This window comes from Acinonyx jubatus, chromosome A2 (assembly GCF_027475565.1).
Source record: "Acinonyx jubatus isolate Ajub_Pintada_27869175 chromosome A2, VMU_Ajub_asm_v1.0, whole genome shotgun sequence".
NCBI classification, from domain to species: Eukaryota; Metazoa; Chordata; class Mammalia; order Carnivora; family Felidae; genus Acinonyx; species Acinonyx jubatus.
The window spans coordinates 151,646,226-151,671,638 of record NC_069383.1 but is presented as its reverse complement, the minus strand read 5'-3'; the positions used below and the strand labels follow the sequence as shown (position 1 = coordinate 151,671,638).

The 25,413-nt window shown below is 52.9% G+C and overlaps 3 protein-coding genes across 12 annotated transcripts; 1 reads left to right on the top strand and 2 right to left on the bottom strand.

Moving 5' to 3' along the window:
• Positions 1 to 1,424: 1,424 nt before the first annotated feature.
• BORCS8 (BLOC-1 related complex subunit 8) lies at positions 1,425 to 11,912 on the bottom strand. 8 transcript variants are annotated; one of them, XR_008297191.1, is made up of 7 exons: positions 11,755 to 11,912; positions 9,878 to 10,015; positions 9,048 to 9,160; positions 8,504 to 8,568; positions 4,843 to 4,995; positions 2,997 to 3,072; positions 1,425 to 2,757 (listed from the first exon to the last, which is right to left on the bottom strand). XR_008297191.1 is itself a non-coding variant. In XM_015065564.3 (7 exons), the coding sequence occupies exons 1-6, from the start codon at positions 11,789 to 11,791 to the stop codon at positions 3,039 to 3,041; spliced, it is 498 nt and encodes a 165-aa protein (XP_014921050.2). In that variant the 5' UTR covers positions 11,792 to 11,910; the 3' UTR covers positions 1,425 to 2,757; positions 2,997 to 3,038. The 8 variants fall into 8 exon arrangements, 5 of the variants coding, with proteins under 5 accessions (XP_014921050.2, XP_014921049.2, XP_014921051.2 ...); XR_003413726.2 differs by having other exon boundaries at positions 1,425 to 2,665; XR_003413727.2 differs by having other exon boundaries at positions 1,425 to 2,661.
• On the top strand, positions 11,852 to 18,567 carry RFXANK (regulatory factor X associated ankyrin containing protein). 3 transcript variants are annotated; one of them, XM_015065561.3, is made up of 10 exons: positions 11,852 to 11,991; positions 12,667 to 12,806; positions 13,304 to 13,498; positions 15,566 to 15,649; positions 15,797 to 15,862; positions 16,088 to 16,188; positions 16,358 to 16,483; positions 16,868 to 16,934; positions 17,342 to 17,422; positions 18,343 to 18,567. In XM_015065561.3, exons 3-10 carry the CDS (start codon positions 13,312 to 13,314, stop codon positions 18,411 to 18,413), a joined length of 783 nt encoding a protein of 260 aa, XP_014921047.1. In that variant the 5' UTR covers positions 11,852 to 11,991; positions 12,667 to 12,806; positions 13,304 to 13,311; the 3' UTR covers positions 18,414 to 18,567. The 3 variants fall into 3 exon arrangements, with proteins under 3 accessions (XP_014921047.1, XP_053075554.1, XP_026894262.1); XM_053219579.1 differs by lacking the exon at positions 11,852 to 11,991 and having other exon boundaries at positions 12,445 to 12,806; positions 17,841 to 18,567; XM_027038461.2 differs by lacking the exon at positions 11,852 to 11,991 and having other exon boundaries at positions 12,510 to 12,806.
• Positions 18,342 to 20,084, bottom strand: NR2C2AP (nuclear receptor 2C2 associated protein). Its single transcript, XM_015065633.3, has 5 exons — positions 19,755 to 20,084; positions 19,497 to 19,587; positions 19,152 to 19,257; positions 19,008 to 19,075; positions 18,342 to 18,742 (listed from the first exon to the last, which is right to left on the bottom strand). The coding sequence occupies exons 1-5, from the start codon at positions 19,790 to 19,792 to the stop codon at positions 18,626 to 18,628; spliced, it is 420 nt and encodes a 139-aa protein (XP_014921119.2). The 5' UTR covers positions 19,793 to 20,084; the 3' UTR covers positions 18,342 to 18,625.
• Between the last annotated feature and the right edge of the window lie 5,329 nt (positions 20,085 to 25,413).

Sequence of the window (25,413 nt, the reverse complement as noted above, 5' to 3'; positions counted from 1 at the left end):
CTTCTTTGTCCAGATGGAGAAAAGGAGGACCAGGGGTGCCTGGGTGGCTCAGTTGGTTAAGCATCTGACTTTGGCTCAGGTCTTTATCTCATGGTTTGTGGGTTCGAGCCCTGTGTCAGGCTCTGTGCTGACAGCTCAGAGCCTGGAGCCTGCTTCAGATTCTCTCTCTCTCTGCCCCTCCCCAACTCGTGCTCTGTCTCTCAAAAACAAATAAACATTAAAAAAAACAGAAGAGAAAGAAAGAAAGAAAGAAAGAAAGAAAGAAAGAAAGAAAGAAAGAAAAGAAAAGAAAGGAAGAAAGAAAGGAAAAAAAGAAAGAAAAGAAAGAAGGAAGGAAGGAAGGAAGGAAGGGAAGAAAGAAAGAAAGAAAGAAAGAAAGAAAGAAAGAAAGAAAGAAAGAAAGAAAGAAAAGGAAAGAAAGAAAGAAACCCAACTCGTGCTCTGTCTCTCAAAAACAAATAAACATTAAAAAAAACAGAAGAGAAAGAAAGAAAGAAAGAAAGAAAGAAAGAAAGAAAGAAAGAAAGAAAGAAAGAAAGAGAAAGAAAGAAAAGGAAGAAAGACCAGACCAGAGAGGCCCAGCTCTAGGCCCCATGTTATACAGCAGGAAGCACAGTAGCACTAAGTCTCTGGAGTCTGCTGTGTGACCTTGTACAGGTCATGCCACCTCTCGAAGGCTCTCTTTCCCCATATGTATTTGGGGGTAACACCTGCCTTACCAGGCTGAGGATGAAAGATGAAAAGATAAGCCTTGAAAAGCCCCCAGTGTAGTTCCAGGCACACAGTGGGTGGTTGTTCAGGATTAACAGAGTGGCAATTACCGGTTGGGGGGGCCGTGGCCATGACTGTGTCCGTGATCAATGGGGGGCAGGTAGGAGTCCACAGGCAGCAAAGCCTTGTCTCCAGACATTCACAGAGGGGCCCACAGGCGGCGCTGAGCAGAAGCAAGAGGAATGTGCTGGCCACACCTGCTTGGGCTTCAGTCCCTGCCAGATTCCACAAAGTTGTGTCCAAAGGCCCCAGCTTTAGTGGGGCTAGGGGATGGAGGGACGAGGGTCAGGGACAGGTCTGAGAGACCCTCAGGGTGGCAAGGTCACCCTGATGAGGTGGCACCTGAGGCAGGAGGTACTAGGTGGGATGGGGGAAGAGGTGAAACCCCAGGGTAGGACTCCCAGCACTTCTGGTCAAGGATAGTGACTGCGCCTGGCCTCTCTGAGCCTGTTTTCTCTTCTGTAAAAGGGAACTGTGCTAGAGGCCCTGGACTGGAGAGGCAGGTGAAGTCAGACGCCAGGGGAGGCTGTGACTTGACCCTATAAAGGTTACCAATCACCCTGTAGGGAACAGTTTGGGGGGAAAGTGCGGGGTGGAAGGCTCTGAGAGGGGCAATGGGGCAACAATTCTGAAGAGGAAGGGGGCAGGGCCTGTAGGGATAAAGGCGGGATCAGGAGAAGCCACAGAGAATTTTATTCCAAGGGGGCGCAGCAGCAGAGGGACAGCAGATGACAACAGGGTGTGGGGAAGGCAGCAGGGCGGTGTCCTTGAGGCTGGATGGTGGGAGTGACGAGGGCGAGAAGGGAGTGGAGAGATGGTGGGGTGTAGCCCAGGGCTGGTGGGCAACACTGCGTGGGCCATTGGGGTGAGTTGCTGACCCTCTTGGTAGCCCCTCCTGCCCCAAGTCCTCCCAGATGCTCCCTAGGCAATCCCACAGCCAGCGGGATTCCTCACTACCCCCAGCCGGAGAGCTAAGCCTGGCACACAGCAGGTGCTCAAAAAGTACTTCAACTGTATACACATGAATTCTGCTGCCTCTTGTCTCTGGAGACTGTGGCCTGGGGGCTGTGGAGGCCCCATCCCACTCACGCCTCCCAAGCCCTCTGAGAGGGCCTCTGTGGCACAGAGCGCCATTGCAGTGCCTGGCAAACGGGCGGGTCTTTGAGAACTACAACAGCCAGAGCTCAGGAAGTCCCTCAGATGCCGCCGATCTGCCGGGGTCGGCCCTACACGGGCGCCGAGTAACAACGTGCCAGGCCTTTCTTGGTACCATGCTCTCCTCACACAGTCGATCACACCTCCCGGTATTGAGGCCTTCCTGCAGTCCTCTCCCATCAAGTTCTTGGCCTGGCCACGTGGCTGGCCTCGACCAATGGAGCATCCGCGGTGTGAAGCAAGAAGAGGTCGGATGGGCACAGGCACACGGGGGCTGCCCTCTGGGCACCCGGTCACCAGGAGAAGCCTAGGGCGGCCTGCTGGGGAGGCCACGCGGAAGGGAACGGATCCCCTGCTGCTGACGGCACGGGTCCAGATCCAGATGTGTGAGCGAGGCCACCTCTGACTATGAGCCCCTTTGAATTCTGGTGAGTGCCAGACAGTTGTTAAGTCCAGAAAAACTGCCCAGCTGAGCCCAGCCCAAATCGCAGGACTGTAAGCAGCCAAATGACTAGGGTTGTCAACCACTAAGTTTGGGGATAGTTTGTCATGCAGCAGTAGCTGATTGCTACAACACACATCACTATGCAGCAGCACCCTCTGCTGCCTGCTGAACCACTCTGACGGAAGGGAAAAGCAGAGACCAGAGAGGGGAGGGACTTTCTCAGGGTCACACAGCTGGCCAGCAGTGCAGCGAAGATTCCTGAGCTGGGTGGGTAGCCATCATGCTGGGCTCTGCCTGAGAGAACGCGTGTGAGTAAAACAACCAAACGTGGGCTCCCCCTTTCTGTCTTGGCAGGGGGAACACGGGATCGAGACAGGGACTGCGGCCTGGAGAAGGGGCAGGGAGTTGGCACAGAGAGCACGAGGGAGACGAGGGCTGACAACGTCCTGAGTAGCAGAGGGCTGAAGGTCCCTACCACCCCGAAGCCTCCCACTGATGAAAGTATCCTACAAGCCCGGGGAGAAAGCCCAAGAGGTTAGACGAGCAGGTCCCTTCTTGGACACTGAGAGGGTAGGTTAGTTCAGAGCATGGAGTACAGAGGTTCACGACCCCACTTGACACTGACCTGAGCCAGAGGGGCCAAAGCACCTCCAAGTCTCTTCCGGGATCAAGCTGAGGAGGGCAGGGGTGGTTCGTCAGGGCTGGAACAAAACATGGGCAGCGTCCTTGAGGCCAATGTCAGAGGCCATCGGGCGTGCTCAGTTAGGCTGGAGATGGGTTTGGGTTACCTTCTAGTCCCCTAAGACCCCTGGCCTCAGCCTTCAGGGCATCCTCTGTAAAAATGGGACCAGCCACCCACTTCAGAGGTCGTGGTTGGGACTCATGCAGGACTGGGCACTTCAAACCCGCAGGGCTTGCCAAGAGAAGTGTTAAGCAGCACTTTAAGCTGCTAGAAGCATCTTTCAGAAGCAGGCACAAGCAAGGCATCTAAAGCACTTGGGAAACCATGAATTAAAAATAAAAGGTATTTGGGGGGGGGGGCGCCTGGGTGGCTCAGTGGGTTAAGCGTCCCACTTCAGCTCAAGTCATGATCTCACAGTTCATGGGTTCGAGCCCCACCTCAGGCTCTGTGCTGATAGCTCGGAGCCTGGAGCCTGCTTCCGAGTCTGTGTCTCCCTCTCTCTCTGCCCTTCCCCAGCTCACGCTGTCTCCCTCTCTCAAAAATAAACATTAAAAAAAAAACGTAAATAATCAATCAATCAATAAGGTATGGGGGAGCCTGGGCGGCTCAGTCGTTTAAGCATTCGACTCTTGATATCAGCTCAGGTCATCATCTTGCGGTCATGGGATCAAGCCCCACGTCAGGCTCCACACCGAGAGGAGCCTGTTTGGGATTCTCTCTCTCCCTCTCTCTGCCTCTGTCAAAATAAATAAATACACTTAAAAAAAAAAAAAAAAGGTAACAGCTATGGCTTTTTGAGGCCCTACCGTGCAGGGGGCGCTGTGCACACTACACAGCAAGCTCTGGCCCCAATGGCTTGCACCAACCTACAGCAGGGCAGCCCAAGGCAGACAGTTCTTTAAAGCAAAAGAGCCCAGATCAACCCATGTCGTGCTACCCTCTGTGAGAAGATGGCTGCACGTCCATTCTTACACATTCACCAGGCTTTTTTGTTTTTGACAATTCCTGCGTCTCAGTTTTCAGAACAGCAACACAGATTTTTTTTTTTCTTTCTAAATGTCTGGTGGGGGACAGGCATGCCAGACCCAGTCCCAGACTGCAGGAGCCGGACATATATCAAAGCAGAGTTACAGCTTACAGCACGTGCACATGTGCCCAAGTGCATGTTTATTAAGTTATAATGACAATATGACAAAAACTCTCTCCCCAGGGTGCGAGGACTGTAAGTGCTTTTCATTTTTAGGCCATCTGGTCCTTGGCTTGAAGCCTCCTTCAGCTCCGGGCAACCTCCCCTGCAAGCCTCGCGGGCTCTGTCTCCCTCTTGCTCACCCACTCCAGCCACACTCGCCTCCTAGATGTTCTTCCAACACACCCAGATCGCCATCCCCAGGGCCTCTGTCCTCACCGCTGTCCAACCCGGAACCCCTCCCCGGGCTACCTCCCATCTGCATGGTGCTCAGGCCTCTGCTCCCACCTCCTCAGAGAGGCTCCCACCTCCCTTTTCTTCCTTTGCACATCTGAAATGCTCGTCTGTTCCATGTTTACCTGGTTGCCGTATGCCTCCCCGTGAGACCACGAGTACATGCATATTGGCCACCGCTGCATCCCCGGTGCCCAGCCCAGGGCCAGGCACACGGCAGAGCTCAGGACCTGGGTGCTGGGTGGCTGTACTCTCCCGTTACAGACGCCAAAGGACGAGAGGAAGCCACCAGGCACCATGAGATGAGGAAAGGGAGCTGTCTAAGGAGTGAGAAACAGCAGTTCCTGGCTGAGAAGCAAAGGTCCTTACAGCAAGGAGGCTGAGAGCAGGAGCGGGTGGTCCCGGAGCTACCTGTGGCTCTGGGCGGCAGCATTCATGTGGTCCCGGATGCTGATGGCCTGTTTCAGAAGACCCTCCACGCTGCGGAAGTAGACGCTGCTGTCAACAAGGTTCTTCACAGCACTGAAATGGGAGGATGGACCCAGTCGGTGCCACCCTGCCTTACCCTCCCCTCCCTGCGCCTGCCCATGTAGCCTCCCAACCAGAGGTTGGTGGGGGCGCCTGCACGGGCTCAGTGCTCAACAGGCACCCCAGGGATTCTGTGGGCTTATCCGGGGTTTAAAGTTTTGATTTCCCTGTCACACCTCGATGACATCTATGCGACAGAGCGCATCATGGCCAGAAGCAGCTATTTTTTTGAAAGTTTTTATTTATTTATTTATTCATTTAAGTAATCTCTACACCTGACGTGGGGCTTGAACTCACGACCCCAAGATCGAGAGCGAGTCACATGCTCTTCCGAATGAGCCAGCCAGGTGCCCCGGGTGCAACTTTTACATCCTGCTGCTAGACCACCTAATGTTTTGAAGAAGTGATAAACGTGTAAAAATGGCCTTTTAGATAACCTATTCCTGCCTCTGAAGGAAGCTTATCAACTCAACTGTGAAGAGCTCTGGAGGTGAGCTTAACGGGAACCAGAATAACTCACTACTAATTAAGGGGACACCACTGCCAAGCTGTGCTAGCCTCTGGTGTTGGTGCCAGACTAACAAACATCTAATGAAAATGCCCCTTCCAACAGCACAACAGTAAAATATTCACCAGGCCACCCAGGGCCCTGCTAATGCCAGCAACTCACCTGCATAGCATCTGCAGTAGAAATAAAAGTGTCATTTTAAAGCGGTTCTATTAAAGACAAAAAACTCACTCCTATTTATTATCAGTCAGGGACCTGCTGGAAAACAGCCATGAGATCAAAGCGGGGATTGGGGGGCTATCGCCTGCTCTGTTAGCTTGTTCGTTTTAGCACTACCAAAATGCAGTCAGCTTTTCTAGTGTTTGCCCACCTGGATGAAAAGCTTGTTTTTATGGGAATGCAAACTGGTGCAGCCACTCTGGAAAACAGTATGGAGGTTCCGCAAAAAATTAACAATAGAACTACCCTACGACCCAGCAATTGCCCTACTAGGTATTTATCCAAGGGACACAGGTGTGCTGTTTCGAAGGGACACATGCACCCCCATGTTTATAGCAGCACCATCAACAATAGCCAAAGTATGGGAAGGGCCCAAATGTCCATCGATGGATGAACGGATAAAGAAGATGTGGTATGTATATACAATGGAGTATTACTCGGCAGTCAAAAAGAATGAATTCTTGCCATTTGCAACTACGTGATGGAACCGGAGGGTATTATGATAAGTGAAATTAGTCAGAGAAAGACAAATATCATATGACTTCACTCATATGAGGAATTTAAGATACTAAACAGATGACTATAAGGGGAGGGAAGCAAAAAGAATATAAAAACAGGGAGGGGGACAACAGAAGGGGGACAAACAGAAGAGACTCTTAAATATGGAGAACAAACAGAGGGTTACTGGAGGGGTTGTGGGAGGGGGGATGGGCTAAATGGGTAAAGGGCTTAAGGAATCTCCTCTTGAAATCATTGTTGCACAATGTGCTAACTAACTTGGATGTAAACTATGAAAAATAAATAAACTATAGGGGGAAAAAAGCTTGCTTTTATAAGTTCCCTCTTGAATAGTTTATCCAATTTAGTATCTATAAATTCTGCATCAACTACATAAAGCATTGTCAACAACCAAAAGGGCTCTTTCATGTCCATAAAGGAAACATGGTCCCTTAGCATAGAGAAATTCACATCTCCTAGCGAGAAGTGCTCAGAGCTCAGAATACACTGGCCTCATGCTTACCTCAGCATGGCCTGGTGGAACTTTCTGGAACATGACGGACACATTCTTTATCCGCTGACATGGCTGCTAAGCCCTTGAAATATCGCTAGTGAGACAGAGGAGCTGAATCTTTTATTTCATTTTAATGCATTAAAATTTAAGTGTCACCCATAGCCCGGACTCCTTCACTGAATGGGGCAGCTAGAGGAACCAGGACAAAGTACAGACTCTGACATGTTCTTCCTTTGACCTGGGCCTTGCTGGTGAGCCCATAGCCGCGCAGGAGCTGTTCGGCAGATGTGAGAGAGAAACTCCTATTTCTTTTCTACTCTTTCTTGAGCTAATGAGGGTGTCTGAGGCCACCATCCTCAAGAAAATGCCATCCGTCTGGAAGGCCTTCTGTCCCAGTGGAGGGGCCAAGGCGGCTGATGGTAGAGCACTCAGCTCAGTACCCTCAGCAGCAGGACCTCCTGCCAAAGAACCTTCGTTCGCACAACAGAAACAGGCAAGCAAACCCCGTGGTTCCACAGATTGTACTGCTAGGGTGTGTCCAGCCTCCATGAAAATGACTTAGTCCACGCAAAGGGCAAATGGCACTTCTAAATAACATTGCCAAACTCGCGAGGCAAACGGAACAAGCCAGGACATTAAGTATAGTCAGGGGAACCAACTGAAGAGGGGGAGGCAAGGCCAGGAAAGGTGCGATGATGAAAAGAAACACTGGCTACTATTTTTTACTCTGACACACATCTTTCCCTTGGGACTGGGAGGTGGGGGGGGGGGGGAGGGGGTGGAATCTGAAGACTTAGAAAAAGCTAAACACAAAATAATAATAATAATAATAATAATAATAATAATAATAATAATAATTAAATGGTACCCTCACATTCACAGCAGCATTATCCACAGTAGCTAAAACGTGGAAGCAACCGAAACGTTCTTCGACAGATGGATAAACTGAGGTGGGTCTACGCAATGGAATACTACTCAACCTTAAAAAGGAAGGATAATCCAACACAGGCTACAGCATGGGAAGACCTGGAGGACAGCATGTTGAGTGAAAAGAGATGGACAGAAAAGACAAATACTGTCCGACTCCATTTATGTGAGGTCCCCAGATTCATACACAGAACACAGAATGGTGGGTGCCAGGGGTCAGGAGAAAGGGAAGGGGGGGCGGTTAGTGTCTGACGGGGAGAGTTTCAGATTTGCAAGATGAAAAAAATGCTGGCAATGGAGGGTGGGGATGGCTGCACATGAATGTATTTAATACCACTGAGCTGTATACTTAAAAATAGTTAAGGTGGCAAATTTTATGTGTCTGTTATACACTGAAAAAAAAAATTGGAAAGAAATAAAAATGTAAAAATAATCAGCTGTATTTGTGCTGTGGCCCTCCTCTCGGCTGCCGTCCACCCCACTGGCCAGTCTGTGGTCCTGGATGTGGGAAGGAAAAGTCCCTTGAGGCACTGGCTCCCTTCCCAGATGGCATCTCCCCTAAACCTTTCCACCCCTTCCTACGACACATGGGGAGGGGCTCCACTCGGGAAGAAGCCTGCCTGAGGCACGTGGGGGATGGGCAAATGTTGAGAAGCGCAGGCCTGGATTGGAACCTGCTGTGTGGCCAAGTAAGTCGAGATCCACATGCCTCAACTCAGATGCGTTTGGCAGGAGAAGGTTCACTGGAGAGCTGGCTGAGATGCCCCGGAATGTCCAAGAGGTGACCCTGGGGCATACGGGGACAACCCCGGCAGTGGGGAGGCTACAGGGCTCACCTGCAGGCATACTCCACTGTGTAAATGGCTCCCTGGCTCTGCTCCTCCCATCGCTGCATGTCAGCCTGTGGGAGACAGGAAGCTGTTAGCAGGAGGGCTGCTACCTCCACCCTCTCAGTTCCTGGGATGGAGCACCTGATCACCCATCACCATGGCCACAGAGACCAGCCCCCTCCATCCTGATCTTTCCTCCTGAAAATCCCCTCCCTCACCGGTCTGGGCTTTCCGCCAACACGTGGCTACCATGCCTCAGGGCCTTTGCACCGGCTGTTCCCTCGGCCTGGCACATCGTTCCCTCGGGTCCTCATGCGGCTGCTTCCTTCTCGCCATACAAGTGACGACGAATGCACATCCGGCCACCCCCTTCTTCCAAATCTGCCCCCAAATCTGTCCACCCATGGCCTCAACCTCAGTGACCTCGTGCCTCCTTGCTGCTGTCCCAGCCTTGACTCCTCCCCCAACAGCCCCTGTTCCATGTAGCAGGTCCCAGCTCATGAGGTGAGGACTCTGGGGGAGGTCAGTGGCAGGGGTCAGTGGGGCTCACCTTATGCTGGGCCAGCTCAGGCAGAGAGCGGCGCACGTGCTCCTGCAGCCGGTACAGGGCCACGGATGGCTCATTGGCCAGGACATAGACACTCTCAGTGAACTTGTCTGTGACTGGGCCGAGCAAATCAAAAGTTGGGGGCCGGGGTGGGGGGGTGGCAGAGCAAGGGAAGGGCGGCAGAGACACAAAGAGACAAAGCATAAGACTCTTGACTGCTTAATCCGCGAGTCCAGCCAGAGCAGCGAGGGGTGTCCAGTGTCCACTCAGGAGCTGGGTCACCTGTGGTCCCAGTGATGGGTTGAAGGAGATAATCAAGAAAGGCTTCGCTCATCATGATGTTAACACACCCAGTGAACTCATGGTTTTTCCCCTCCCAGGCCCACTTGTGGTAGACACTGCTTCTGCCCACTTGGACCCTCTCACATTCCCTTTACCCCAAGGAATGGATCTGAGACTCTTCTTTGAGGGTCCTATCAGTTACTGGACCTGAAAATGCCTGGAAGCTTAGATCGCTGGGTGGCCTTCAGCCATGGCTGACCATCAAGGGGTATTAAAGGCCACATCTCCTGCTGTGTGTTGGGACAACGTGGAGGTGTAAATCATCCTTCTGAGTTCTCCTGAAGCATCAGGCTGAGGATCTGCCCTGAGATCACTCCTTGCTCAGCTTCCCCTATCTCCCTTGTGAGGTTCTCCTGGTAAGTTAATTACACAGAAATCCTTACCCCACGGTCTGCTTCAACAAATGACATTCCCAGCCAGTCAGTCATCTACACCCTCCCATCCATGACAGATCCTGCTGGTTCTGCCTGAAAACAAAGTCTAAATCTCACCTATTCTTACCACTACACTGCCCACGCTGGTCCAGGCATGGCCACCTCTCGCCAGGACGCCAGATTCAGCTCCTTCCTGGTCTCCCTGCTTCCGCTCTGCCAACAGTCCAATCTCCAAACAACAGATGGAGTGATCTCCTAATGAACATATCAGATATGTCCCTCCCTTATTTGAAACCCTCTTATGGCTCCCATCAGCCAGAGCGTAAAATCCACCTAACTTACTATGGCCCATAAGCCCCTGTATGTTCTTCCTGCTGTTAACTTCCCTGCCTTCCTCACCATCCAAGGCACAGTGGCCTCCTGGCTGTTCCTTGGACACTCCCAGTACTGTCCAAAAGAACTTTCTGAGATGACCGAAAGGTTCTATAATCCATAGTGTCCAATAATGTAGCCACTAGGCACATACGGCTGGCTACTGAGCATGTGGCTGAAATGTGAAATACGACTCACAAATTGAGTTTTATTTTTTTGTTTAAAGTTTAATTCCAATAGAGTTAACATACAGTGTTATGTTAGTTTCAGGTGTACAATATAGTAATTCAATAATTCTACACATTACTCAGTGCTCACCATAAGAATTTTAAGTTTTACCTAATTTTAATTAACTTAAATACCCATAAATACTGTGATCAGTAGCTGCTGTATTGCTGCACAGCTTGTTCTGCCACTGACCCTCTCCTTCCCCCATGGGCTTCTCTTTATCCCTCATGTCTCAGCTCCTGGGCAACGCCTTCCCTGATCACCACGCTTAACCGGATGTCACTTCCATCTCATTCTCAACCTCAGCACCTCGTTCATTTCTCTTATAAATTCTCATTCTTTATTACATTACATTTTTACAAAAAAACAAAAACAAAAAAAGTTAAAGCCTGGATTCTTGAGGGCAGGGGCTTCTGGGAGCCTCAGTTTCCTTAGCTGTAAAAATGGAATAATAGTACCCACCTCAAGGTTTGCTACAGAGATGGACCCCATGCTGTGCCCAGTGGAGTGTAGTTAACAAGACAGAGAACTCTGGTGCATCTGGGAGTCAAGGGAGGCTGTGCATGAGTCTGGCTAGTGTCAGCATGTCTAGCTCACTGCAACGCCCTCAGTAGGGTAGAGCCCATCCTGCCACCTCCAAACTGAGTGTACTCTTATCCCTCTTAGTCCTCCTGGTTTGGAAAATGAGCATAAGAGCTTACCCTTCAGTGCTGCTTCAAAAAAAGATGGAATGAACTATACTTGTGCCTTCTAAATAATTAACTAGAGGGGTGCCTGGGTGACTCAGTCGGTTAAGCAACCAACTCTTGATTTCCGCTCAGGTCATGACCTCACAGTTGGTGAGTTCAGCCCAGCACGGGGCTCTGCGCTGACAGTGGGAAGCCTGCTTGGGATCCTCTGTACGTCTCTCTGCCCCTCTCCCACTTGTGTTCTCGCTCTTTGTCAAAAATAAACTTAAAAATAATTACTAGAAATAACGTGTGTCATAACAAAAACCTTTATGATTTAACAAGTCTGTGGCGTTTGGTAATTTGTAACTATGTGACTTACAAATATTCGATGTTAACGTAAACCTAAACAAACACGTAACCATATACGGAAGTAACACGCACAGCGATTGCCACGTCACAGGCGTTCTTTCAATGCATTACAAATAGCAGGTCGTTGAATTCTCACAACAAACCTATGGGGGCGGGGAGAGACTATTATACTTCCCATTTTACAGATGACAAAATCGAGGCACGGAGACACGCTAAAGGTTTTTAAACTAGTCAGCGGCCGAACCAGGATGCAATGGTGGTCCAATTAGTTCCCCCGCATGCTCCCTCCAAGCCTTTGCCCCCTCCTGCACTCTGTCAAGTCACCCTTCTGTCCAGCCCGGGGCTCAACACAACCTTTCTTTCCCTTGAGTTGCATCTCCGGTTCCTCCATAACGACCTCGTACAGATTCCGAGGACCGGAAGCGGAAGTCCGGCTATGGGGAAGGCTTCTTAAACCTTCCCCTACGAAACCAGACGCCGTGGTGCTCCAGTTCCGGTGCCAATTGGCCTGCCCTCCTCACTACTTCGTGTACCTAGACTGGAGAGGAACCCTGAGTGAGAGACTGGGGAAGGAGGCACACCAGTAGACGGGTGAGGAAGGGGCGGAGAGCCCCTGAAGCTCCAGGAGGGACACCCAAGCAGGAAGGGGCAAGGGCACGCTCCCTTCACGAACTCTCTTTTCCGGGAGCAGACGAATTAGGGAAACGCTCCAAACATTGTCCACTTCGGGCCCCATAAACGGCCTCTTTGTACCCTCCTATTGCCATCAGATTCTTGCACATGCTCACACGCCCCCAGGACTGCAAAGAAGACATTGTTATGAACGGGGGCGACAGTAGTGTTGCCCCTTTAAATCCCGACACCTCGACTTTTCCCCGCCCACCACCTTCGTACAGGAGAGAGCCCCGCCCGTCCTGGAGCAACTGGAGCCTAGCGTCTCCCTCAGGAAAAACTTATGGGTGGAGCTGAGGGGGTAGTGACGCAAGACTGTCTCAATGAAATCCTCTGAGCCCTCTGAGGCTCCACCCATCCCTTCAGACCCTGCCGGGCTCCCTCCAGAGCTGCCTGGACAAGAACGCGCAGGCGCAACAGCATTGCTTGGGCCCCAGCGGAAACCACGCCCCTCCCCCAAGTCTTAAAGGGCCAGTAGCAGCTTCTACTGCTCTTGCCTTTCGGCACTTTTGGGGAGGCAGGGTGCGCAGGCGCAGTGGGGTGCTCTGAGGTGGGGGTAGCGGTCGCGTATCAAGTTGCTCTCTGTCCCGGCAGAAGAAACCAGGGCGCTGAGGATCCAGGTTCCAGCTTGCTCCCTCCTATATCAATTGAAGGAGAAAAGTTTGTGAATTGGGCCCCCAAGTTTTGGGGGACCCGGACTTGCGGCGTGGGGTGACAGACGAGGCTCGTTAGAGGTGAGTGGACCTTTCGGATCTGTTTGGGAGGGGCCGGTGGGATGGGACCGATCACATCGGTTGTTGAGCAGTCACTTATTCCGGGGACCCCCCCCCCACCACGCAAGAAAAAAATAACTACAGTGAACGTTTATTAAGCTCTGCCCGTTATCAGGCCCCTAGCTTTGCTATGTACAGGCACGGTGCTAAGACCTCATTTCCCCATTTGATTAATGAGAAAACTGAGGCTCAAAGAAGTTAAGTCATGTGCCCAAGTGCTCACAGCTTATAAATGGTGGGATTCGAACCCAGATAGCTGAACCCATTTTAAGTAAAGCATGTTGTATGTGCCCTGGTGACGGGGGAGGAATGAGCCTGAAAAGCAGTTGGACTGTGGTTTTAACTTCCCGCTGAGCTTGAGTTTACCCACCCTCACCGTGAAAGGCCGGGTATGCTGTTGGTGCCTACTTAATAGGAGTTGTTGATAATTAACTGTTATCTTTTGGCGCTTCTGCCAGCTTCCCCCATGGAGCCCACCCAGCCGGCAGAGGACCTCAGTCTGAGCCAACAGCTCCCCATCCCAGAATTTGGGGACCCTGAGGACCCCAGCGATGAGGCCCCCGATGGCTCAGACACTGTGGTGCTCAGTCTCTTCCCCTGCACTCTGGAGCCTGGGAATCCTGAACCGGATGCTGGTGCCTCCTCACCGCAGGGTAGGTAGGATGTTTCCCCTGGACTCCTGCCTCTGGGATGCAAGGACAATGGAATGTCAGGCTCAAGACAGGACCTCTGTCTTTATGTTCCATTACCCAGAATGTGTCTTCCCTCTCCACCCAGTGAGGAATTGCTTTATATGTATATATATGATGGCTAGATCCCCATAGCATAAAAGTTGCTATTTTAACCAGACTTGCATACAATTCAGTGGCAGTAAGTACATTCACATTGTGCGTAAGCCCCCCACCCCCACTCTCTCTGTTGTTCCAGAGCATTTCCGTCACCCCAGAAGGAAACCCAGTCCCCATGAGGAATCATTCTCCATCCCTCCTCCCCTAGCCCCTGTCAATCACTAATCTTTCTGTCTCTATGGATTTCCCTGTTCTGGATATTTCATATAAATGAATCCTACAACATGTGGCCTTTTGTGTCTGCCTTCTTTCATTCAGCATGATGGGTTTTTTTCACTGTTTTAAGTTTGATTTATTAAGTTTGATTATTAAGTAATCTCTACACCCCATGTGGGGCTTGAACACATGACCCCGAGAACAAGAGTTGCATGCCCCTCTGACTGAGCCAGCCAGGCGCCCCTCGGCATGATGGTTTGGAGGTTTGTCTGCATTTGCAGCATGTGTTGGTGCTTCATTCCTTTTTATGACCCAATAATATCCCATTCCAGACCACATTTCTTTTATCTATTCATCCATCGATGGACCCTTGGGTTCTTCCTCTTTAGGCGATTGTGACTAGTGTTGCTGGTACATTTGTGTACCGGTGTTTGTCTGAACAGTTGATTTCAACTTTTGGGAGGTAGATACCTAGGAGTGGATTGCTGGGTCAGATGGTGATTCTGTTAACCCTATTAAGGATCCAAGGATTTCTTTTTTTTTTTTTTTTTTTGAGAGAGAGAGAGAGAGCATGAGCAGGGGAGGGGCAGATTGAGGGAGAGAGAGAATCCCAAGCAGGCCCTGCACTCTCAGCGCAGGGCCTGATGTGGGGGTCAAACTCACGAACTATGAGATCATGACTTGAGCTGAAATAGACCAACTGAGCTACCCAGGTGCCCCTCAAGGATTTCTTTTGACTGGAGTCCTTGAACACGTCTAATTCAGTCCCTCCTGGGGCCTTGGTCCCTGCTGTTCCCTCTGTGTGGAACATTCTACCTCTTCCCAGGGCTGGTTTCTTCATCTGGCCAAGCTCTCAGTTGGTATCACCTCCTCAGAGTGGCCCTCCCTGACCATCGTGTCTGAAATGGACTCACCCCTGGCCCTCCCCTCTTTCCACTCTCTTCTACCTCCTTCTTTTTCTTTTGTTTTAAGGATACTCTTTTTTTTCTTAAGTTGTTTTTATATATTTTTTTAATGTTTTTATTTATTTTTGAGACAGAGAGAGACAGAGCATGAGCGGGGGAGGGGCAGAGAGAGAGATACAGAATCCGAAGCAGGCTCCAGGCTCTTAGCTGTCAGCACAGAGCCCGACGCGGGGCTCGAACTCACAGACTGTGAGATCATGACCTGAGCTGAGGTTGGACGCTTAACCGACGGAGCCGCCCAGACGCCCCATTTTCTTAATTTTTTTTTAACATTTGTTTATCATTGCGAGACAGAGAGACACAGAGCGTGAGCAGGGGAGGGGCAGAGAGAGGGGGAGACACAGAATCTGAATTAGGCTCCAGGCTCTGAGCTGTCAGCACAGAGCCCGATGCAGGGCTCAAACTCACAAACTGCGAGATCGTGACCTGAGCTAAAGTCAGTCGCTCAACCAACTGAGCCACCCAGGTGCCCCTCTTCTACCTCCTTCTTATGTCTCCTGAATACTTATTTCTCTCCTTCTGTCTGACTCCCCCCTCTTGTCGATGTACCCCTTGAGGGCAGGGACTATGTATCGTTTGCCCAGAACATCACCAGGTGTAGAGGAGAAAGGTGCACCCGGGTATCCAGGAGGGCAGAGTGAGTGAATGGTGGAGTGAGGCACTGTCTTTGGTAGCTCCAAATCCCGAGGGTCTGGTCTGAAGCCTCAGAGACATACTAGGAGCAAACTGAGGCCCTTCCTCTCTCTTCCAGGAGGCAGCTCCCTGAAGCACTCCACAACCCTCACCAACCGGCAGCGGGGGAACGAGGTTTCAGCCCTGCCAGCCACCCTCGACTGTAAGTGGGCCTCCAGTCCCTAAGGCGGGGAGAGGTAACAGGTGCTAGTAGGTAGCAGGGGCCGGGAGGAGCAACTTTGGATGGGGTAAACTGAGGCATGGAGCAGGGATGGGACAGGTGAGGACTCTGCCTCTCTCTGGCCCCTAGCCCTGTCCATCCACCAGCTCGCGGCCCAGGGGGAGCTGAGCCAGCTGAAGGAACATCTGAGGAAAGGTGTGTGTCCACACGAGTACTGTGGTGTGTCCGAATGTGTCTGACCACATGTGCTGGTGTGTGCACATGGGTATTGAAATGACCTGAGTCTCCACAAATGTGCCTGTGTCCACCCGTGTGCTCCCCCTCATGTCTGACCCCAGCCACCCGCCCTGTCCCTGCTCCCACAGCACTGGGGAGAGTGGGCAGGGGTGCATCCCAGTGGTACCACCCCCCTCCTGCCAGGCGACAACCTCATCAACAAGCCGGACGAGCATGGCTTCACCCCCCTCATCTGGGCCTCCGCCTTTGGAGAAATCGAGACTGTCCGCTTCTTGCTCGAGTGGGTGCGTCCCAGCCCAGCTGAGGGCTTCCCAGGAACTTGAGGGTGGGCTGGGGTCTCGTCTGAGTCTGCTGGTGCCATGTCTATAAGAAGGGGCTGCCATGGGTACCCCAGCATTCCAGGGGATGCCCCCACCCATCCCATCACCACTGTCTCTATTCCCCCTACCACAGGGTGCTGACCCCCACATCCTGGCCAAGGAACGGGAAAGCGCCCTGTCCCTGGCCAGCATGGGCGGCTACACAGACATTGTAAGGCTGCTACTTGAGCGTGACGTGGACATCAACATCTACGACTGGGTGAGGCACCGCCCACTGGCCCTGGGCACCTTGCAGGGTACCAGGCCTGCTGTGGGTGCTGAGAACACAAGACAGCCTTCTCTGAGCCTTACAGAGCTCCTAGTTTGCGGGGAGGACAGCCGACACAGAAACAGCTGAAATGCAATGAAGAGCACTGTAACAGCAGACACACAGGCAGCCGCAAGAGCCCGGAAAGCGGCCTCCAGAGTCCAGGGAAGTCGAGGAGGGTTTCCTGGAAGAAGGGGTATCTAAGCTAAGACCCAAAGGGGGAACGAGGCCAGGTGTTGAGCAGGAGGAAGAACCACATTAAATTGGAGGGCTGGGGCTGTTGTGAGAATTTGGAAAAGACAGAATGTCGGTTGCCCTTGCCCCTGCCTTTGACAGAATGGAGGGACGCCACTGCTGTACGCCGTGCGTGGGAACCACGTGAAGTGCGTAGAAGCCTTGTTGGGTAAGTGGGAGTAGCAGCTGGCCCTGGGGGCCTCAGAGCCCCAGCTGGCCCCACAGGAACCCTGAGGGCCAGGGAGGGGTCCAAACTCTGCTCGAACAGCTCTTGGGATGAACGGTCATTACCTGAGTTTCCCAAGAGGATTGATCTGGGGACAGGAGATGGTAGGATAGTACAGGGGTCTGGCTCACCGGATTGAACACCACACCCTTCAGGCCTCAGGGACCCTGGAGGTGGGGATTCTATTGGCCACATTCTTCAGAGAGCTCAGGTTCTCATCCAAGCCTATAAGGGCAACCAGCAGACCTGTGGCTACACCGTGAGGGATCACTGGATCTCCCAAGTCTCCATGCCCCATTCTGGGCTCCCAGCCCCGCTGCCTCTCCAGTAACACCTGCTTTGCTCTGCAGCCCGAGGAGCCGATCTCACCACGGAGGCTGACTCCGGCTATACCCCAATGGACCTTGCCGTGGCCCTGGGATATCGGAAAGGTCAGCCTGAGACACATAGGGCAGTGACAGTGTGCCGTAAGCAGGTGACCACAGAGGGGTACACAGGACATCCCTCTCATCTGTCACATGCTAGCATTGAGAGTGTTCACATTAGCAAACACGTAGTGCCACTGTGTACTCACCTGGGCATGTGCGGGAGGCTGACGTGTGTCAGTGACTGGGTTCATGATGAGATATACACAGGCACTGGGAGGCCCAAAGGGAAGGAGGATGGGATTCAGGCTGGAGGAAGCAGGCTGGAGGATGGGATCCTTGCAGAGGCCTTGCAGGATAAGGATGCCAAGAAGGAGGGGCCGGGCCACAGAGGGTCACTGAAGCCAGCCCTCTCCATGGCAGGACGTGGGCGTAAGTAGGGACCATAGGCTGACCCCAGTTTGTTCCCCACTTCCCCCTTCAGCTTCCCCATCCACAAAATGGGGAGATCCTAATAGAACTGACCCCTTGGGGTCATGGAGAGATTGAGAGCCTGGGAGATTTCTCCTCCTTCCTTCAAGTTTTATTCCATTTGGGACAGAAGTCATTCCTCACAGCCCCTCTTATCCTTTCATAAAAGTCACCAGTCGAGAATTTTGTTTGGTAAAGATTTTTTTTTTCTTTTTTTTACTCTAAAAAGCCTCCAAAAATGCATTTTTACACACTTAGGGAAAATTGAGTTTCCTGGCGTGGGGGCCTCCGTCTTCTCAGCTGTACTCTGGGAAGGGTGTGGATTTCCCCGCATATGAATTAGGTCCTCCGTTTGTGTCCCAGGACCTGGAGATCCCCGTTCGTTCCCTGAGAGGCGGGTGCAGTTCTCATGCTGGGACACCCCGGCTCATCCCCCAAAAGAGGTGTACAAATGGCCTCTGTCTCTGCAGCCTGCATTCGATTCATGGCCCACCTTTTCCCTTTCCTGTTTCCAGTGCAACAGGTGATCGAGAACCACATCCTCAAACTCTTCCAGAGCAACCTGGTGCCCGCAGATCCTGAGTGAAGGCTGCCTGCTGGGGACTCAGATACTCAGGGAACAAAACAGTTGACGCAGAGCTGGGGGAACCCAGAACTGGCTTCAAAGGCAGCTCCTGGACAGACAGTGGGAGGGGATCCTTCCCAAGAGGAACCAATAAACCTTCTGTGCATAACCTCAAGGATTTCACTGTGCTTCCCCAAGGGCTTCCTGGAGGAGTTAGTTAGTACCCAGTGGCCTCACGCCCTCTCCCCCAGCACGCGCAGGTGGTAGATGACAATTCGGCCAAAAAAGTCAGCGGCGTCCTCAAATGTCACCTTCAGCCGGTCCACCTCGGCAGCTGGCACAGGGAAGGTGTGAGCATAGGCAGTCAAGGGAAATAGGTAGTTCATCATTTCCCATCTGGCAGCCCCAGCTTAGACACCACCAGTGTGCTGGGTGACGGGCCACACTGTGAGCCCTTCTGAGGCTCTCACACAGAACCGGTTACCATCAGCTCATTTTACAGATGGAACAATGGAGGTCCAGAGCCCACTTGCTCAAGGTCACATACCAGGGCCCACGGTTTTCAGAGGCACAGACCACCACCCCCGCCCCTCCCCAGAGGCCCAGGAAGGATATCTGAAGTGAGTTGTTGTCCTCAGGGTAGAAGTCCACAATCTTGCTAAGAGCCTCATTCCCCTGGGAACCTGCAACAGAGAAAGGAGCAGGTTGTGAGGCTGGGGTGCCCTCTCCAAACCCCCACCTTCCAGAGCCCTCCAGTACCTTCCAGGTGACCCCGGCGACTGGAGAAACCCCCCTGGAACTGGATCTGCAGCTGGGAGACACGGATGCGCTGAGGAAACTCTAGTATCACCCACTGAGAGGGGCCCTGGAGATAGACAGGGAAACTGAGGCTCACAATCTGTCCAGGCTCAGACAGAGCCTGCTATGTGTGTCTTATTCCCACAGTCGATGGGGGGAGAGGTGGTGTGAGGGGCAGTTGGCACACGTTCCCTCCGTGACCAACTCTACTGTGCCCAGCTGGAGTGCTCCTTAGTTCTCAAGGCACCCCGGACTCCTGAATCTGATTCACAGGATGGGTGGAGGGTCCAGGGAGAGGTGCCTCACCTGGTCCGAGTTCCAGCACGTTTCCTCATTCTGATCGAACAGATGTTTCTTTCCAAACTGCCGAGTGTTGCGATTAAGCACTGAACTCACTCTGGAGGCACCAGGATAAGAGCGAAAAGACTGGCTAAACCCAGCGCCGAGGTCCCGCCCACCGGTGGGCCCGCCCCCTCCTCGCCTCCAGCTTACCCCGGCACCCCCAGCTCGGTTAACCCCGGGCTCAAGGGCCACGCCCGCCACTGCCCGTCCCCAGGGTCTCACCTGCTCACTGTCTCTGGACAAACCAAAGAGTGGGTCATCTCGGCTCCACAAAGCCTCGCAGAGCTAAGCCGGTGTAGCCGGTGTGCGTATTCCGACGCCAACGCAGCCACAGCCGCTCGACCTTGACCACGCCTCAGTCTACAAAGGTTTCAAAGAAACTGCAGTGACCCGCGGCTAGATTCTCACAGCAGGTTCAAGTAAGGGAAACAGGTTTCCTGTGGGTTTCCGGGGGTCGCTCGGACTCCGAGCTTCAGTCTCTGCGAACAGCGGCGAGAACCAGAGCAGGACCCGGAACCACGAGGACACTGCGCAAGCGCACTGTGACTCAGACCTGCCCCTCCCATGCTCTCCGGGCAGGCGGCAATTTGAACCCCGCCCCTCCGCGCCCGCCTCTTAAAGGGCCTTCATCCAGCGCTGAGTTTTCTTTTGGAGCTGGAGGAAGAAGGGAGGCACCTGAAAGAATTGTTTGCCAAGTTGTGTGCGGGGCGCCGTCTTCTGGTGCCTGCGGGTATAGAGCAGGGTATAGGGTATAGGAAGTCTGAGAGACTTCCTATAACGATTATCTCCCTACCTGGGGAAGTCAGCCAAAACCCATTCCGTAACTGCTAATGCTGCCGAGCGCTTCATTGCCTCCCAGGGACCAAAGGAAGAGTTGAGAAAGAGGCCACGATGAGCGAGTCTTCGTCAGCCTCGTGTACCCCACCTGCAACACAAGAGGCTTAGCCTCCAAATCTTTCTTCCTAGTAAATGCTGCCTGGGACAGGCTTCATGGAGGAGGGGGCGTGGGAAGTGGGTTTTGAAGGATGAACTGGGGGGGAAGGAGGGGGTTGGCCAAACCAGATTGCACAAAGGCTAAAGATTTGGTTCACTGATTCACTAAACAAGAATTCACTCCCTGCTGCCCAGCCCTGTGCTGGGTGGTGCTGGGGACTGTGAAAAGCCTCAGCGAGAAGCCTCCTCTATACCTGAGGAGCCCTCAATTTTGGTAAGACAGAGCTACACACACACACACACACACACACACCTATGCAGTCAGGGCTGAGCCAGACATAGGGCTGGGAGACCAGAGGCTCTATCTGGAGGAAGGGCTTCCTGGGATAGGGGATCTTGTGTCTGTACCTTAGTGGGTGGGCAGGAATTCATCAGGGTAAGAAAAATGGGGGGAGATTTGTCCGGCAGGGAAAACAGCATAAGTAAAGGCCTGGTTGGGTGAAAGACCATGAATCTGAATAAAATATGTGGAGCAAAACCCTGCTGAGCCTGAAGGTGTTTGAGAAAGGGCAAGACACCATCCCATCTGCATGAATGGAGGGTTCTGAGACAAACAGCTACTGGCAGAAGGCTGCAGGTTCCTGGCTTTAGCTGAATGGTCTAGAATCCAGCCCCTTTCTTCAAGGGCTAGGGGAATGGTTCTCCTGGCATCCTGCTAGCATCTTCCCAAGCCCACTCCAGTAAGGGGGTGGGGGTGGGCTGGCTGGGAAACTGGGACACCACCGGAAGGGCTGCCCCATCAGCCCCTGCCTGCCAGGACTTCCTGCATTCAGTCATGGCCTGGTGCCATCTAGACCTTGCTCTGCTGGTCTCAGTGCTGGGGCCAGGACTGCGGATGGCAGAAAAGACCTCTTTACCCCCAGAGGGAGGTGGGAAAAGCATGGACCCTGGAGGGTCCAGATCCAGTTTAAATCCTGGCTGGGTCACTCATTTACTGGCCATGTGATCTTGGACAAGCACGTTGACCTTTCTGGGCCTCAATTGCTTTATCTGTGAAATGGAGGGAATTCTGTTTATAGGACTGCTGGAGAATTTGGTGGGCTCTTTGGGCGGACACATAACAGTGGCTGACCTTTGTTGAGAGCCCACCTTGTGATTGACTTGAAACCACATTTTGCTGGTTGTTCATCCACTGGTTCGTTGAACTTGCTGTGCTGGTCCATGTCACTTCCATTTTATAGCTGAGGATATATATACCCAATGTCCCCCAGGGAGGATATTCATGGCCTTAGCCACCCCCCCCCCCCACCAGCGCCACTCCTGGTCTTGGCATGGAGCCACCTTGCCCACTGGTATGAGGCCAGCTCAATACCCTCTTCCCGCCTCCTCACCCCACTGGCGCCTGGGCATGAAAGAGCCTCCTGTTTCTCCAGGGAATTAGCAGCTCTAAGCTCCCAGCAGGGCAGCCAAAAGTGGTCCATTCATTTGCCTGAGTGAGGAAAGACCAGGCACTCCCTCCCCCCCCCCACCCAGAGGATGGAGCAGAGGAAGCTCTGGAAGAGCCAGGAGCTGCAACCCTGGTTCACTGAGGGAAACTGAGGCACAGAAAAGCAAAATCATTTGGCTAAGTTCATCCAGGGGGAGAAGGATTCAAATCCCAATCTGACTCTGGCGTTCTCTCCACGGGCTGAGTTTTGCACTTGTCAAAAGAGGCAATAGAGGCTCAGAGAGAGTCAGGTATTTGCTGAAGTCACACAGCAAGTATGGGTCAGCAGGGACTCTCCCTGGGGATGCAGCCCCACCCATGGCAAAAACCAGATCCCACTTCTCATGTGTTTGTTATGCTGGAGCAGGGCAGGGAAAGGTCTTCAGATAGCTTCAAGCCTTGGTTCCCTCTGGGGGATCAGTGTAATGATCGCCTCAAGGCTCCAGCCTGGAGAGTATGTGGGGGTGGATGTGACAGTTCCCGTGACTCGCAGCCCCCAGTGGGGCAGGTCCAGGCCTGATTTTTCTGCCGGGGTCTGCCTGGGTTCAACAAGGCCCACCTCAGAGTAGATGGATGCCAGCTGGACTTGTCAGTCCTGGGACGGTGCAAACCTGGGAGCCTGGGCAAGTGGAGGTGACAGTAGAAGCAGGGGTGGTGGCGGTGGCCAGGCATCCTGGAGGTGATCTCATCAGGGGACACCCCCCCCCCCCAGGGCCACTACAGGGGGAGTGATGAATGGTGAGCATGAGTGGCTGTGTTGTGAGGTTGGACCCAGGAGGACTATATGTCTCCGTGTTGGTGCCTGTGTGCCTAGCGATCATAGTTGGGTGCTAGCTGCCTGTAGATGTGCCCACAGCTGTAAACATGGTTGAGTGTGAACAATGTGGGGCACATGTGGGCTTGTTTGTGACTGCCAGGAAGGCTTAGGTACTGCAGGGCATGTATTCGACCGTGAAGGGACTAGAGGTGCGGTTTGAATCACAGCTGCGAGTTTGGTTGTGCAAGAGGCATGACGTGTGTGCAGCCACATGAGGTCGTATGTGGTCTGTGTGACTTACGTGTGGCCTTGTCTCATGTGGTTGTATATAAACCACCTGTGCGCTCACTGTGGGCCTGGGATGTGACTGTGGGTTAGTGGTTTGTTGGGGTCATCGTGTGACACACGTGAATGCGGTTGCATGTGTCACGGCCGTGTGTCACCTTGAGTATGTGAAGAGGCACTTTGGAGGGACACTGTCCACCCTTCAGATCCAGCTCTCCTGGTGGGTCCAGCCTCCCTGCTCCTGCTCTGGCCCACTAGCCCCCTCCCTTGCTCCATCCCCCAACTTGGTTCTCAGCCCCTGGCCTGGGCCCCAGTGTGGGGGGCACAGAGAAGGCACTCAGGGCTGGCGGGGGGTGGCTCACCCAATCCCAGTGCAGGCCTATAAATAGCTCTTTGAGCCCAGCAGATTCCCAGGCAAGGTTGCCTCATTCAAGCCCCCAGCAACAGCCTGCCTCCCCCACCGCCCTGGGCCCCAGGCCAGCCCCTCTAAGCTCAGCCCTGGAGCTGGCCAGGGGGACCTAGGGGTGGAGAGGAGGGGGTGTAGAGAGGTGGGGGCAGTCAGGAGTGGGGGTCAGCTTGGCTCTGAGGCCATGAACCTAGACTCCCACTTGACCAGTACCTATACTGTACAACCTCAGGCAGGTGGTCCTGTGCCTCTGAGCCTCAGTTTCTCCAGCTGGAAAATGGGCAGCAGCATGATAGCAGCTTATGTGTTTACTTCCTGTTTCATTCTCCCAGCAACCCTGTAAGATGGGTAGTCTTAATTATCCTCCTTTTTTAGACAGGGAAACTGAGGCACAGAAAGACAAAATGGCTGGTCCAGAGTCACTCTGTTAGGAGTGGAAGGTTTGAACCCTGAACGTGTGGAAACAAAGCTGCCTGGATGCCTTACACATGACACAATGCGACCCCGGACCCCCGGCTCCCCCACCCTAACCAATGCTGCCACAATCACCCCCTCACCCAGCCTGTAAACTGTGGACACTCATGTCAATGTGATCCCTGACCTCCAGCTTTTCTCTGTGATGAGGACTGAACAGTAAGCATAGCTCCCCAGTGTATCACTTTTTTTCAAAGTTTATTTATGGATTGGGGGGGGGCGTATATGTGCCCGTGTAGGAGTAGGGGAAGGGCAGAGAGAGGCCAGAGAGAATCCCAAGCAGGTTCCAAGCTGTCAGTGCAGAGCCCAGTGTGGGGCTGGATCCCACAAACCATGAGATGATGACCTGAGCCGAAATCAAGAGTGAGATGCTTAACTGCCTGAACCACCAGGTACCCCCTCCCCCACCCCAGTGTGTCACTTTGGCCCCTAGAGCCATCACTGCCCAGTGCATCCCATCCTAAGCTGAGAGACAAAAACCCTGGGAAGGAAGGTGGGGGAAGGGCTGATCTCTTTAAGCTTTTGTCCCCACTCATTTCCAGCTTTCATTGCGGTAAAGCACACAGAACACAAAATTTACCATTCTAAAGTGTACAATCCAGGGGCATTAATTATATTCACATTACTCTGCAACCCTCACCACTATCTAGTTCTAGAACATTTTCATCATCCCCAAAGGGAACCCAGTACCCACTTGCAGTCACTCTCTATTCCCCTTCTCCCCATCCCTGATAAATACCCATCTACTTTCTGCCTCTGGATTTGTCTGTTCGAAACATGTCACATAAACTGAACCGTCCTGTGGCCTTTTGTGTCTGGCTTCTTTCAATCAGCGTAATGTTTTCGAGGTTCACCCGTGTTTAGGGGGCGTTAGTACCCCATTCCTTTTCATGGCTGAATAATATTCCATCGTGTGGCTCTAGACTTTTCAAGGGTGCGGTCTCCCTGCGAAGACACACACGTGCCCCCTGCCCAAAGCAAAAATATTCCTGTGACAGCAGGACTCCACAGTCAGTGCTCCACAAATGCTGACTGGATCAAGGAATGAATGAAGAGAATGCTATGTTCTGGCTGCAGGCTGCAGCTGGTGGAAACGGCTCCAGGGTGCGACACATCTGGGCTCCAACGCTGGGAGTCTCTTACCAGCTGTGTGACCCAGCGATCTTCCTTTCCTCTCTGAGCCTCAGCCTCCTTTCTCTACACGGACTAAAACAGCAACTGTAGCCCAAACTGCTTCAAGTGTGAGCCCTCGAAAGGCAGGCAGCCCAGGGTTGGCATCCCAGCTCTGCCCGTCCCCTATGCGTGACTCTGGGAGCTATTTCGTCTCCCCGAGGCTCAGTTTCCACGTCTGTAAGGTGGGACAGGCCCCCCGCGGGGCGTCTGGGAACATTTAATGTGACTCTTGGGGCAAATGGGCGAACGCGCGGGAAATCAGACGTAGTCTTCCCCTGGGTGGGGTGAGAGGTGGAAGAAGCGGGGAGGGGGGTTTTAGGTAGGGAGAGCCCCCTCCCTCGCGCAGCCGGAGGCCTCCAGCAGGCAG